Source organism: Trichosurus vulpecula, chromosome 3 (assembly GCF_011100635.1).
Source record: "Trichosurus vulpecula isolate mTriVul1 chromosome 3, mTriVul1.pri, whole genome shotgun sequence".
In the NCBI taxonomy this organism is placed as follows: domain Eukaryota; kingdom Metazoa; phylum Chordata; class Mammalia; order Diprotodontia; family Phalangeridae; genus Trichosurus; species Trichosurus vulpecula.
The window spans coordinates 247177044-247193084 of NC_050575.1; the positions used below are offsets into that span (position 1 = coordinate 247177044).

The 16041-nt window shown below is 36.7% G+C and overlaps 1 protein-coding gene across 1 annotated transcript in view; it reads left to right on the forward strand.

Annotated features, from left to right (window-relative positions):
• SH3YL1 (SH3 and SYLF domain containing 1) overlaps positions 1-16041 on the forward strand; it is a 38483-nt gene that overhangs the window by 5374 nt on the left and 17068 nt on the right. The window contains exon 4 of the mRNA XM_036749946.1: positions 6140-6204. Within this exon, the coding sequence (XP_036605841.1) occupies positions 6140-6204 (65 nt within the window). The remainder of the gene's footprint in view (positions 1-6139; positions 6205-16041) is intronic.

Consider the following 16041-nt stretch of genomic DNA (forward strand, 5'->3'; position numbering starts at 1 on the left):
TCGATGAAGGAAGGAATTTTTTTTGAGGACCAACAATTTTACTGTATCTCTTTTTAGCATTTGATACATGTTTGGCAAAGTAATGACTGAGTTATGTAAAAAATTCTAGTTTATTTTTGTTTTTGTTTTCCATGTTCAAAAATGTATATCTCTATATATATCTTGTATCCATCACCTCTCTCTTAGGTGGGTAACATGCATCATTATATGTCTCCATTACGTGTCTCCTGGAGACATGGTTGGCCATTGCATTTGTCAGAGTTCAAGTCTTTAAAGTTTTTCTTTTCAATAATGATATCCTAGTTTAAATTGTTCTCCTAGTTCTGTTCACTCTGCTGTTCATCAGCTTGTAACACCCAGAATTCTCTGAAATTATCTCTTTCGTAATTTCTTATGGCAAAATAATATTCTGTTACATTCACATGTGACAATTTCTTCAGCCATTCCCTTGGAGGAAATCTGAGGCATCTTCTTAGATTCCAGTTCCTTGCTATTCTCTTTTTCTCTGTCTTTTAGGCCTCCCTTTGATATCAGTAAGTTTGTTTTGCTTGTGAGGAATCCCTTCCCAGTATTGTGCTCCTTCTTAACACTTCGATCTCTTCTTTTTCACTTGTTGAATTTTATGTGGTTCAACACAAAACTCTTTGTCTTCAACCCTTCCCTCCTTTTTTAATTTCATATAAGAATGAGATTTATCTGTTGCCTACTTCCCCCACCCTTCTGCTATGTATACTCTTCCTCTCATTCCTCACCCCAGTTAAGAGAAATAGCAAATTCCACCTCCTTTCTATACCAATCTATTGCTTTTATCTTTGCTTCTATTTCCCTTCTCAAAACCCTCAGAACAGAACCAATCCACATGTAAGATCTCTATTTTATTTATTTAACTCTCTCGATATACATGAGGACACTAAGGTTCTGAAAGGACACTTGTTTTTTCTTCCTCATTAGAATATTAGCACTACATTGTCTTTCCAATTGCTCAAATATGCTTACTTTCTTCCTAGGTTTCGTTTGGTTTTTGTTTGTATTTCAATTTGTACTCAGCTCTGGTCTTTTCATCAGAAATGCTTGCAAGTCCTCTATTCCAATAAAGGTCTATTTTTTTTTCTTCATGTAGGATTATACTCAGCTTGGAAGATGAAGTTTTTTGCTGTTTTGCAATATTGTATTCCAAGCTCTTTCATTTATGGTAGAAGCTCTCATGTCTTGACTGATCCTGACTTGGTTCCTTCATGCTTAAACTGCTTCTTTCTGGATGCATTCATTACATGGTAGTTTTAGATTTTGGTTGTGACATTCCTAAAACTTTTTCTTTTGGGGTTCCTTTTTAATAAGTGATAAGTAGAATTTTTTTTTTCTACCTTCACTTGCCCTTTGGGTCTGATAGATCTAGGTAAGTGGTTTTCATTTATGATTTCTTAAGATGTGGTTTCCAGGATTTTTTTTTAAACCAGTTTTCAAAGCACCCAGTGATTCTTAGATTTTTATCTTTAACTATTTTCCGGGTCAGTTGTTTTCCATATTAGTTACCATATTTCCCCATGTATAAGATGCACCCCTTCTCCAAAAAATTTGGGGTCTAAAAACTGGGTGCATCTTATACAGTGATTGTAGATTTTTTTTACTTGCATTTCCCTCTTTTTTGCACTTGTCTTTGTGCTCATTGTTTCGCATTTGTTACCGGTATATTGGGTTACGTTTTGCCACGTTTTGCCCAGAGATGGCTCAGAAAACATTTGTGTACAGTGCTGAATTCAAGTTAAACGTGATCCATTTTGCAAAAGTGAATGGAAATCGTGCTGCTGGACCTAAGTTTGGTCCTCCTCCAGCTGAGAAAACAATCCAAGACTGGGTACAGGAAGAAGAAACCCTACCAAAAATGCCATGGCAGAAGAAGACCATGAGAAGCAAGTCAGCAAAAAGGTCTGATTTAAAGAGGGAATTGAAGATATGGATTGAAGAGCGAAGGGCAATTGGAATTCCTGGATCCACAAAGATGGTTCAGCATGAGGCAAGAATTGCTGATGAAAAAGAAGTTACTGATTTCAAAGGAGGACACAATTGGTGCTTCAGGTTCATGAAACGGAATGGACTAAGCATGAGTACATGCACCATACTTGCCCAAAAGATGCCTGAAAGCTATGAGAAGAAGGTCCTTGAATTTCATCGTATTATTGTATGAATTTTATGATGAATAAAACTTGAGTTCAAATACATTTTTTTTCAAATTTCAGGCCCCAAAATTAAGGTGTGTCTTATACATGGGGGCATCTTATACATGGGGAAATATGGCATATTTTCTTTTTTAAATTTTTTTTTGATTCTTTTAATATTTCTCATTGTTTCATAAACTCACTAATTTCTCTTTGGTCTATTCTTGCTTTTAAGGAGTCCATTTCTATTTTAAGATTTACCACTTTGTTTTCTAATCTGTTTATTATACTTCCATTCTTTTCTTCAGAGCTTTTATTTCATTTTAAAAATCTCTTGGTGTTTTTTTTTTTACATATTCATGTAATCCTCATGGAAAATCCATTTTTTTTCCTTTGAGTATCTATTTGCTGTTGTTAAGGAGTTATTCTCTTTCTTTGCAGGGATCTCTACGTATACAACTCTTTATACCAGTTATTCTTTTCTTTGATTTATTCATCCTTCTGTGGGCTTTTCCATGGTCAGGCTCTACTCAATGATGTTCTTTTGGATTCCTTCTGAGTCACCTTGGTTCCTATGATGACCACGTAGCAGGGTTGGGTCCCCCAGGATTTTGGGGGTTCAGTGTGCTGGATCCTCAGGGATTTCTCTGGTACCTCAGGGCAGAATATTAGGGAACTCAGAATCCCTAGGCTTTGGGTGTCTCAGTCTGAGCTTCTGTACTACACTGCACTAGTGGCTAACTGTTGCTACTCCTATGGGCTTCCAGAGGTCCACACTGGGGCTTTCTGGTCATCCAGAGGCTTTCTGAATACCCTGTGATTTTGCTGAAGTAATTCTCTGCTCTTACTTCCTCTGGAGCACAGTTCTTTTAGGCAGCATGTGTTCCTGGAACATCTGTGGTGATGCTGAGAGCTGTCTTGTTCTGCTCCTGGATTTGCTTGAAGCCTTTTCTATTATACTTGGGCTTCTGGATGACATCTTGCGTAATTGCAAGAAGTCACTGTAGTTGTCATTGGTTTTCTTGGTCATTATTCAGTGTGCTGCAAATTTCAGGATTTTGCTGATGTAAGTATGTGGGGAGTACCTTCATTTCAAGTAGCCATCTTGGCCAGAAGCTAGAAAGAACATATATGGTGATTTTTATGAGGAATGATGAAATGACACTGAAATTGGAATGACACCTATGTCATATTGCTCAAGGTTGTGGTGAGCAAATGGAAGCTATTAATCATTACCTCAGAAGAGATTCCTGCCTTCCTCTTTCTTTTCCTCCTCCTCTTCTCCTTTTCTTCCTCTTCTTTTCTTCTTTTCCTCTGTCAACAAGCTTATCAAAAATAAACACCAAATCACTAATAATTAGAGAAAGCCAATTACAGAAATTCTGAAGTTCTACTGTATACCCATAAGATTAGAAAGATGACAAAAAAATGAAAATAAAAAATGTTGGAGGAGCTGAGAGAAAACAGAAAACATTTATTGATTATTGTTAGAGTGATGAATTGTTAAAGTGATTCTGGGAAATAAGTTGGAACTATGCTGCCAAAATCAATAAATAATACACACCCTTTGACTCAGCAATACCACTACTATACCACCTGTAGCCCTAAGAAATCAAAAGAAGAGGAAAAATACCCATATGTATAAAAATATAATAGATTTTCTTTTTTTGAGTGACAAAGTATAATTCCTTAGTTTACATTCAATTGGGGAATGGCTGAATAAATTACTGTATGTCATTCCCAGCAGAAAAATTTATAGCTCAGCTCACCTTAGAGAAAGTTGCTGATCTCACCTAAGGGGGACTTCCCTAAAATTTCTAGAGAAGCAAGCTGGAAATGAGGGAAATGTTGAGGCACTGGTTCCTTTTCATGTCTTGCCTTCCAAAGTCTGTTCTCTTTCTCATTTGGTCTTAACCTGAAGGGGATCTGGACCTGTGTGTGTCCTCTTTCGAAAGAATAAGCCAGAGTCATTCTTCTTCCAAACTTGTGCCAAATCTGCCCTCCATGCAGGTTGACTTCAATCAATTATCCTCATCCATATGATTGAAAACTTCATTATTTCAAAGCCAACAGAACCATGATATCCAAGACACTGGAAATAGAAAGGAAGAAGAGGAAGCTGAGGTGCTTACAGCAGCAATAGCCTCCTTGTTTGACTTTTTGGTGCTTTTATAGCCATATATTTATATCTTCACAATGGATGAAAAAATTAACCCATTAAGAACTGAGACAACCTGCCTGTCTCTGAATTATACTGTTCCAGAAAAAGATACATTTCTCTCCCAGATCCTCTTCGGTAGATATCTCAGCAATGAAACCAACCTAAATAGAGATTTGCTCAAAGAAAAGTATTCAGTGAAATAAGACTCAGAGCATTTGTCTGAAAATCTGTGAGTTGTCTGTTCCCAAGGCCTTCTGCCCCACTCTGGCTGACCCTCAATTGTCAGGCTGGTTGCAATTGGAAGGTTAAAGAGCAGTAAGAACTCTGGAGTTTCTCTGAGAATCCCAGGAGGGACCTGTCTCCTGGCTTTGAAAACCTCCCTTCATCCCAATCTAAGCAGCAGTCCAGCTGTCCCTTAGAGTCACAAGGGGGTTGTTTGAAAATAGTCCAGAATGAGATACGATTGAGTCATGAGGATTATGGCTGGATAGTCCCATTTGTGTCGTGATAGTACCCCTGTAGGACAGGGGCAGGTCCCTGCATTGCACCACTTGCTAACAAAAGGAAAAAAAAGAAAGAAAAAAAACTTTTTGAACAACAGGCATTTTTTCCTTTTTACAAAATATAACAAAAATCTGTCAGTTCTGAAAGTTTGTGAGCATTGCCTTACTCTCTAGGACATGGAGTGCCAAGGGAAAAGAGAGTTGAAAAAATTAAAGAATTGTTAACCATTCCAGAAAGTGTTGTTTTTACTAAAAGAAAAATCACTTGTATTTCATAGTACCATAAGATGCTATATTTGTAGTTGATGGAAGTATTAGATGTCATTTAGTCTAACTCCAACATTTTACAAATAAGAAAACTGAGGCCAGAGTAGGTTAAGTGACTTGCCCACAAACTCATAGATAATCAGATCTACTTTAAAATTAGATCTGACTCCCAATCCCATACTCCTTCCACTGTACCGCCCAGCCTCCTCATGTGTTTGTAAGTCAGAAAAATGCCAAAACATGAATCCTCAAATATGTAATTCTCTTGGTTAACAAAATGATTATGTTTAGTTTTTCACAAGGATACTCCTTGTAATATACCTTAACACTCTGAGCATTTATCGTACTCAGAAAATATGTACATACCTTTCTACATGTTCTATCTGTGTTACATCTTATACCAAGAATATAATCTATAAACATATTTTGCTTTCTTAAGACTAAAATCTGACATTTTCATGTTTCTATTATGCAAAAGTCCTGACTAAAGGCATACTTTTTGGCAGCACAGTATAGTTAGAAGAGCCAGATTTAGAGTCAAAGGCTCTGGGTTTGAACCCTGGCTCTGCTACTTACTAGGCCAGTGACCTAGGGCTGGGTTATTTAACCTCAATGAGCCTCAGTTTCTTCATCTGTAAAATGGGAGTAATACTTGTCCTCACAGGACATATCCAAGCTCACAGAAATGTGGTCAGGAAAATGCTGTATAAATTGTTAAACACTAGACATAAGTGAGCTAATGTGAATTATTGCTAGTACTTCTGAAGCCCTCCTCAACTGGATTAGACCAGGATCCACACAGATACTTGATGCATTATATTCATTTGCATTTCTTATTTGATCACAGTCTAAGTGATTGGTTTGTACTGTCTCCTCATCATCACTGTTTTCAAATGTCAAATCTGTATTTTTTTTTTATGTTTCTATTTCTTCCTAAGTTCTGCAAGTGAATTAGTGAAAAACGGATACTACTTGAGATTATGGTTCTTGGTAGTTTTAAGCTGGAATTATAGTTGTGCCTAATTTTTCCCCCTTTCTTTTCCCTTTTTAAGAGTGGTCTGCACCTTCTGCCATTGGAATAGCTGGACTTGGTGGTGGATTTGAAATTGGGATCGAGGTTTGTATATTAAGGCTTTATTTTATATTTGCCATATCGTTGAAAGTACCTGAAGTTTAACTTCTCAGTATTAAAAACTTCTCATTGTTTTCTTACCATGGACACCTGTGAAGATTTTCAGAAATGTTTATATTGTTAGGGTATCACTTCTAATTTTTTTTTTTACTTGAGCCTTTCTCACTTTTTCCCTCCTTAAACTCCCTTCAATAAGATACCTTTTTATTTTTTTTTTAGGGTATACAAAAAATGTTAAAAGTCATTCTATTGATTCCCATAGTTTTACAGCACATGCTATATGTGAGAAGAGCGTTAGATTTGGGGTCAGAGACCTGTGTTCCAATCCCATATTTGCCTCATAATAGTTGTATGACACTGGGACTTAACCTTTAACAGTCTCAGTTTCCTCATTTGTAAAATGTAGGGGGTAGGATTGAACTGTATGATCTCTAAGTTCCGCCCTACCCCGCCCTCCACCATTCTAAATTCTAATCTGATTCTAAATGATCATTTCAGCCTCTTACAAACTATACTAATAGTCTATATTTGTTTCATTTGTTGTAGTATGATGAGTTGAATACTGCCCTTCTCAGAAGACCTGGGTCTGAGCTACAGGGCTTTTCCTTAATGCATGTGGTCACAGGGAACATAATCTCTGTGTCCTTATGGCTGAAATGGGGAAAACAGTATTTGTGCTACCTACCTCAGAAGGTTGTTAAGAGGTAGCACTTTGTAGGCTATAAAATACTCTAAAAATGTGAGCTATTTTCATTATCTGTAGGCTGTTGAGCTTCCATGTCATAGGCAGGAGAATGTGGATGGTTTCTTTACCAGAAGGCATCACCACTTTATTCATTAGTTGGTTCCATTTGTTAGGATTTATAACTCTAGCCAAGGGTACTACTATACAAAATAGAATCTTAAAATATGATTAGCAGTCCTTTTTAGCATAATTATAATGCCTTATGCAGAGGTAGGTCAAGATTTATGTCCTCTTTTGATAAATGAAGGTTGACCTTAAGGTGTTTCCATTCCATAACTATGCCTCTGATGGGATTGTTGGCCTGAACATCTGGACTGGGAATTATTTTCTCTAAAATGTGCTTGTTCACTAAGATCAATTACATCAGGATCTACACATAGTACATCTTAGGCATGATATTAATCTGTCATCTGTTCCCTTCTTGCTGTCTAAGTGACTGGTCAGCCTAGGCTCCTAATACTTACCATTTTCAAATTACAAATCTGCATTTTCTTCTCAAGTTTCAGTCAATTTCTTCCTAAGCTATCCATTTGTGAGGCTTCTCCGTTGCCATAGTTTTAAATTCTCTCAGCCTTATTAAAGGAAGTAATTTAACTAACTTTCATCTTTCTTACTGGGATTCCTTTCACTCACTGTTGCTGCAGAAACCGGAAGTCAAAGAAGCACACCAAAATCATCTTTTGCCTTCTCTTGTCTCAAATGAACTTTTTTTGTACAATTCTAAGCTAAAGACTGTTGAAAATATTGCCCTCCTGTGGTCAGTTTCTTTTCAGCAGATAGTCCCTTAGCATTTGTCCTTAGATTTTCATATGATTTTGTTATTGTTTTTATACGGGCATTTCTGAACCATGGTACCAGGACTTCATATCATAATGTCATTTCCTTGCTCAAAAATTTACACGGCTCACAATCTGATTCCAGCCTACCTTTCCAGCCTTATTCATATCACTCTTTTGCTACCTTTATATTACAGACAAATTAGAGCATTTCCCTAATTTGAGCATGCTATCTCCCAATTCCTCCCTGAATTCCTATAGGCCAACTACGATTCCCAAAATGTACTCCCCCCACATCAATGTGTGTATGAAAATTTGAGCGTTATTTAGTGTCATGATTCAACAACTGATCAATCAGTGAACATGTAGTGAGTATCTACTATATGCCATGCACTCTACTAGTGATTAATTATGTAATACATATGATTAAATATAGCTTATCTTTGTCGTATTCTGACATTTTAGTGTAGTAACTTCATAAAATTTAATCTTTATTAGATTAGGAATAAACCCTAAAAAATATTTATTCGACCAAGTGATTTAAAGAGAATGTTATCATCATTACCAAACATTTTATGAACATGTGGGTAGATGCCATGCTAGGAAGTATCAATGCTAGATATTTCTAAATGTATAGTCTATTAGATTAAGATCTTTTAGGTCAGAGACCATGTTTTTTTCTGGTTATGTTCACCTTGGCACCTGGCACTGAGCCTTAAATAGAGTAGGCATAAGTGATATGGTAACTTTTCAAACTGTGGAGGAGGGATTATTTAGTATTTTAGCAGGACTGTAATATTTTTTGGCTGTAAATTGCAACCCAGATATGGTAGGAAGATCCCAAAGGATTTGAAGAGCTTTTATATTGAATAGAACTATCTTCCTACTGATTTCCTCTCTCCTTCAGAGTCCTGGTGCTACCTTAGGTCATGGAAAGGAAGCATTCAAGAAAGGAATATTTAAAAAGGCCACTTACAGAGCACTAAATGTGGTGTCTTTCATAGATAAGCCCTACTGGACTGGGCTTAAGATAATTTCAGTCTTGTTAGCAGGATCCTTGAGTGGTGGTACTTGTGTGGGGGTAGGTGGGAAGAGGGATGTTGGGCATGGATGGTAATGGGCCCTGTGCCATTCTTGATTAGTAGATTTTAAAATATGTAATTAGAGAAAGTTGGAGCTGGAAAGGACTTTAGATAGCATCTAACCCAGCCCTCATATTTTATAGACAAGAAAACCAAGGCTCAGAGTTGAAGTTTCTTGCACAAAGTTATACACAACTGCTTCCTGGCAGAGCAGAGATAAGAAGCTAGATCAAATAAATACCAAGTCAGTCATTCCCTCCCCCCAGCCCCACATTATACCTAATATCTCCCAAAAGTAGTAAGGACTCTTATCCGTATATAGAACTTGTTATGTCTGATACCCAGGTGATTCCAAATTTATTCTCTACTTTAGTATTTAAACTAGACCAAAGTTGTTATGGAGTCTTCTGAGTTTTGGGGTCATTATTTGGAAAACTGAGGGTAGCCTTGAGGAGATAAAATCATGTTGTTTTTTGTTTTTTTTTCTTTAACTATAGAAGAATCTCGAGACTTAATACTTCTTTCCAAGGATCATGGGGAGTGGGCATTATCTAAAATAATTTGGGTTTTCTGACTGCACCTGACAGGAATGGGCCAGAGTGGTCCTTCCTAGTCCAGTTCAGATCCAAATCCCTGGGCTTTATCATCAACAAGACAACCTGGTCTTATCAGTTTCCAGGATTCCACACAAACACACCTGCCTTATGGTGGTCTGGTAAGTGTGTCACTATATACAACTGCAGCTGCTTAAGGAACCTGAAAGGCTGAAATAAACAGTGCGTTCAGGGCATTGGAGATAGACTGAGCAAATGTACAGTGGTGGGAAATGACATGCTGAGTAAAAAGAATACTACAAACCCCATTTGGGTGATGAAGTGTTTAAGAGGAATCAGTATGAAATAATCCTGGGAAGGCAGAGTTGAACCAGATTGTGGGTTAATTAGGCTTGTTGAGCTAAGGAAATTGAATATTATCCTAAAGATAATATAGAGCCACTGAAGGATCTTGAGAAGGAGAATATCCTGGTCAAACCTGTGTTTTAGGAACTGTTTTGTCAAGGTGTGTGGAAAGTTGATTGGAAGCAGTTAGACAAATTTGAAGGCTATTTATGACAGTCCATTAGGAGTGGGGAACCTGTGGCCTCAGAGGCCAGAAGTGCCCCACCACTTAATAAAAGGATCTGTTCTGTAAAATTTAGACTTAGCCAAGGACCTAGAAGACCACAGGTTCCCCACCTCTGGTCCAGATGAATGATGATACAAATTGATCAGGGAATGGGAGTTAGGGGAGAAAATGGCCATGCCAATAGAACAAAGGGAATGGATATAAGAGATGTTGTAGAGGTAGGATTAATAGGATTTAGCAACTGGAACGAAGGTGAGGAAAGAGTAAAAGATAAATCTAAAATTATGAACATGAGTGCTTGATTGTGCCTTCAGCATATTTAGGAAGTTTGGAAGATAGGTGTGTTCTAGGAAGGTGTTCTTAGGAAGATGGTATATTCAGTTTTAGAAATGTTGAAGTTCAGGTTTTCATGGAACAATCAGGTAGAGAGACATGAGGTGGATGATTATCCTACCAAAAAAAAAGAAGAAAAAGACTCAGAAGGAATATTTAAATGGAACAAAAAATAGAAGAGAGTGGTGTTCCATAAGCCAAGGGAAGAGAGTCCATCTAAGAAGAGCAATAGTACCAAAACTTGCAGAGAGGGGGTAAAGATGATGACTGGGAAAAAAAGTTGATCTTATTTAAAAGTTAGAAGATTGTTGGTAACTAATGAGAGTGGTTTCAGAAAAATAATGGGGTTGGAAGCCAGATTACATTGGTTGAGAATTAAGGAAGCAGAGTTAGTGAATATAGGTGACTCTATACGACTTTGATAGTGGGAAGAGATGAAATTTGATGACTTTGGGTATGATAAGATCAAATCAATCATTTTGGTTTTGTGTTGGTTTGTCTTTTTTAAAGGATAGCCTAGCTTAAATGGCTGCTGAGGACTATTCTGATCATCAATTTCTGTGATTCTGGATGGAGGAAAACATCATTTTTTATAGATAATAAAGAGAGTCAGTAAGTTGGGAGAGAAAGAAGAGGAAAGGAGAGGACAGGAGAGTCAGAGAAGAGACACTGAAGAGAGAGAAGAAAACAAGAATGATCAAAATGGGCCAAGTTTCCAGAGAAAGCTAGAGGTGATGGGATGAGGCAAATAAATAGAGAGGTTAGTGTCAGCAAGAAGGCTACTTTCCTACTATGAAACTGACGCAAAGGAGGCAAAGATGTAGAGTTTTTCACCTGTGGCATGGGGAAAATGAAAGAGCAGAGGGGGAACCATCTGCTAAGAGAAAGATCTTAAGTATAGGAGTGGCACTGAAGAGCTTAAGGAAAGTGGGGAAGGTCTGCAATAATAACATGATAGAGAATAAATTAGGAAATAATACAATTATTGTTATCAGCAATGAGGACTCGGTTGAGTTACACAAAATCAATTTGGATTGTTCCCACTTGGTGTAATTACATGACTTTCTCCATCAGTATTCAGCAGATTGTGAGAAGGAATAGAGAAGGCAAATAATGAGGGCAACCTAGCTTTGGAGATCTGTGGGTCATCCATAATAGGAGAACAAGAGAATAATGTAGTTCAAAGGTAACAAACAATGCCTTTTTTGAACCAGTTAACCAGAGTTAAGAGTGGGAAAGCAGGAAAGTAAGATCTGAGCAGGGATGATAGATTGTGAGAACAGGAAGAATGGATTGGTTAATTGATTTTATACTTATGTAAAGCTTGACTGATTTTAGTCCTACACAAAGATGTGCTTTTTTGTGGGTCTAGTTAGTCTTTGCTCCCTTTGGAACATTTCTACACCTCTGTGTATCTGTATCTTGGCAATGTGTCACCTGTATTCTCGGTTTGTCTACCTGCTGATGTGGCTTAGTGAGTAAGGTTCTAGACTGCTAAAATGACTATGAAATTAAAAACAAAATAAAAGCCCAAATAAACCTAAAATAATCACAAATTGAGATATTTAAAAATTAGAGAAGAAATAGATAAACTGAAACAAAAAACTACAGAAATTATAAATAAAACTAAAAGCTATCTTTTTGTGAAGACCAAAAAATAGATCAACCTTTAGCTAATGAAAAATAAAGGGGCAAAAAAATAAAAAAAAAAAAAGAAAAAGGTGAAATCAGAACAAAACCAGATGAAATAAAAATAATTATAGAACCTACTATGCAAAATAGTGTACCTGATACACTATCAAAACTGAGAAAGCAAAAGACAGGAATATACTTTAAAAAATACAAAATCTCAAACTAACAGAAAACCAAACAGAGATCTTAAATAATCCAATCACAGAAAAGGAAATGGAACAATCTGTAAAGGAACTACCAAAGGCAAGGAAGGATACTCCTGGTTCTGGTGGATTCACAGGTGAATTTTATATTACTTAAGTAACAATAAGTACCAATACTACACAAATTATTTTCAACAATTGAGAAAGAAATTGTCCTACCAGATTCCTTTTATGGGATGATTGTAATGTTAATACCTAAATCAGGGAAGATGAAACACAGAAAGAGAACTATAGAACAGTGTCATTAATGCATATTGATTCAAAAATTTCAAATAAAATCTTGTCAAACAGACTACAGTAAGGAAATCATTTATAACGACCAAGTTGGATGTATGTCAGAGATCCACGAATGGTCCACCATTAGGAAAACAATCATTTAATAATATTAAAAATAAAAATCCCAAAGACATTATCATCCCAACATAATGCAGCAAAATCCTTTAACAAAATACAAAACCCATTTACACTAAAAACCCTACAAAGTAGACATAGAAGGATTTTTTTATATCAGAAAAATTATATATCTAAAACCAAAAGTGAGCTTCATATACAATGGAGAAGCAATGGAATTTTTCCTAATAAATATGAGTACTCTCTCACCACTATAATTTGGGATAGTAATGGAAATTCTAGAAATAGATAAGAGTGAGAAAGGCATAAATTTAGATAACGGATTTAAAATTATCCCCATTTGTTGATTATATGATTGTTAGAAAATCTTGAGGAACCTGTATATGCTAATTGAGATAATTAAGAGCTTCAACAAATTTGCAGGCTATAAAATAAACCTTCAAAAATCAGTAGCATTTTCAAAGCAACAAAATCCAAGAGGCAGCAATATAAAGGGCAATCCTATTTGAAATAACTATAAAATGTGCAAAATATCTGGGATTCATTCCATTAAAACACACAAAGAACTTTTATGATTCTATTACAAAATTCTCCTTAAAGCTATAAAGAACAACTTAAATAGGTGGAGGAATATTTAGTAGTTATAGCTGGGCCATGCTAATATATTAAAAATAACAGTACTACCAAAGTTAATTTCCAGTTTTGATGCTATCAGTCAAATTATCAGAGGGATACCTTAGAGCAGTGGAGACAAACTCAAATGAAAACAAGGACTACTAAACTCTACATCAGGATCCTTGCCCCCATAGTAACATAGAGTTAGTCTATTTTTTAAGGTGTTATTTTCTTCAGTATTTTTTTGGGTCTCCTTTAGCAAGTCATTGACTTGTTTTTCATGGTTTTCTCTCATCATTCTCCTTTCTCTTCCCAATTTTTCCTCTACTTCTCTAACTTGCTTTTCCAAATCCTTTTTGAGCTCTTCCATGGCCTGAGACCAGCTCATGTTTTTCTTGGAGGCTTTTGATATAGGCTCTTTGACTTTGTTGACTTCTGCTGTCTATATATTTTGGTCTTCTTTGTCACAAAAGAAAGATTCCAAAGTCTGAGTCTGAATCTGAGAGGGTTTTCGCTGCCTGGCCATGTTCCCAGCCAACTACTTGACCCTTGAGCTTTTTGTCGGGGTATGACTGCTTGTAGAGTAGAGATTACTTTGTCCCAAGCTTGAGGGGCTGCACTGTTGTTTTCAGAGCTACTTCTGCACAGCAAGCTCTGCCATACCAGCGCTCTTCCTCCCCCGAGAACCACCAACCAGCACCACAACTCAGATCTAAGCAGGCTCTGCACTCTTGCTCTGATCTGCCTCTTAGTTCCTCCCACCAGGTAGGCCTGGGGCCAGAAGCAACTGCAGCTGTAGCTCTATAACCAGCCTCAAAGCTGCATCACCTCCACCGCCCCCGGGATGGTGGCCGAATGGTGAACTCCTTTCACTCTGCCCCCGCAGTTTTTCCCACTAACCTTCTCTGTTGTCTTTGGTGTTTGTGGGTTAAGAAGTCTGGTAACTGCCACAGCTCACTGATTCAGGGTGCTAGGGCCTGTTCCGCCTGGCTCCCAGTCTGGTTGGTCCAGGCACAGCCCACGCTGGGTTCTGCTCTGCTTCCAGCTCCATGGGATAGAACTTACCCAGCAACCATCCAGGCTGTCCTGGGCTGGAGCCCTGCTTCCCTTTGCTGTTTCATGGGTTCTGCAGTTCTAGAATTTGTTCAGAGCCATTTTTTATAGGTTTTTGGAGGGTCCTGGGGGAGAGCTCTAGGCAAGTCCCTGCTTTCCAGCTGCCATCTTGGCTCTACCCCCCGCATAGTAACTTAGAAAACCACATATTAACATTCTCTATGTTCTATTGAAGTTTTAATTAATTTGTTAAATATTTACCAATTGCTTTTTAATATGCTTCAGTGGTACTCAGGAATGTTGTTAGCCACCTAGCAAAGTGTTTGACAATGATGCTTTAAAGAATTCCATAAAATAACAAAATTCACTGGAAAAAAAAATCTAGAATATCAAGGGAAATAATGAAAGGAGTAGAAACAAAGGAGGAATGGCATTTTCAGATCTCATATTGTATTATGAGGTAACAGTTATCAAAACCTCTTAATATTGGTTAGAAGGTAAAGAGGTAGGTTAGCAGAACAGAGTAGATCAGGGACAAACAGAAATAAAACTCAATTACCCAGTTTCCAATAAATTAGAAAACATAAATTGCTTAGCAAAGAGCTGTTAGGAAAACTGGAGGGCAACCTGAGAGAAATTAGGTGTTAAACTAACGCCTTACACCATATTCCACAATACATTTCAAATAAATACATGACCTTAATATTAAAGATCACATTACAAAAAAGTTAAAAAGAGAAGCAGAACATATAACTCTCACAGCCATGGTTAAGCTTTATATTCTTAACCAGAGAAGGAATAGAGGAAATTACAAAAGATAAAATAGATTAAATGAGCATAATTAATACTCTATATAAACAAAATTAATGCACCTAGGATAAAAAGGAAAGAGATGGAGGGGGAGGATATGTGTTAACTCTCTTCGACAAGGATTTGGTATACAAAGATATCTAAACAAGTAACTATTACGCTTAAAAACTTCTCTAATACTTTTAGGACCAAAAACCTTAATGGTCAAAAGATATTAACAGTTTTGAAAAGAAAAATGGGCAACTATCAACAATCACATTAAAGAATGATTTGGTCACTAGTAAAGAGAAACAAAAATCAAAACAACCCTACACATTGGCAGAGATGGGAAGTCAATGTTGGCAGAGTTATGGGAAGATAGTTATACTAGTGTATTGTTAGTGGAACAATGAATCAGTATAACTATTAAGGAAAAAAAGAAATTTGGAACTGTGAAAATAGTGGTAACAAAGACTCCAGCTTCTGGGATAAGAGCTCACTATTTAACAAAAACTGCTGGGAAAACTGAAAAACAATATGGCAGAAACTAGGCAGAGACCAACATCTTAGCCATATACCAAGATAAAGTCAAAATGAGTACATGATTTAGATATAAAGGCTTGTACTATAAGCAAAGAACAAGGAATAATTTACCTATCAAATTTATGGAGAACAGAAGAATTTAGGACCAAACGAGATTTCTCTAATTTTGATTACCCTAAATTGAAAAGGTTTTGCATGAACAAAGCTAATGCAACCAAAATTAGAATGGAAGCAGAAAGCTGGGAAGCAATTTTTACAACCAGTGTCTCTGACAAGAGCCTCATTTCTAAAATATATAGAAAACTGAATCAAATTTGTAAGAATACAAGTCATTCCCCAATTGATAAATGGTCAAAGGATAGGAACAGACAGTTTTCAGGTGAAGAAATTAAAGCTATCTATAGTCATATAAAAAAATGCTCTAAATCACTATTGATTAGAGAATCACAAATCAAAATAACTCTGAGGTACCACATCACTCCTATCAGGTTAGCTAACACAACCAAACAAGACAA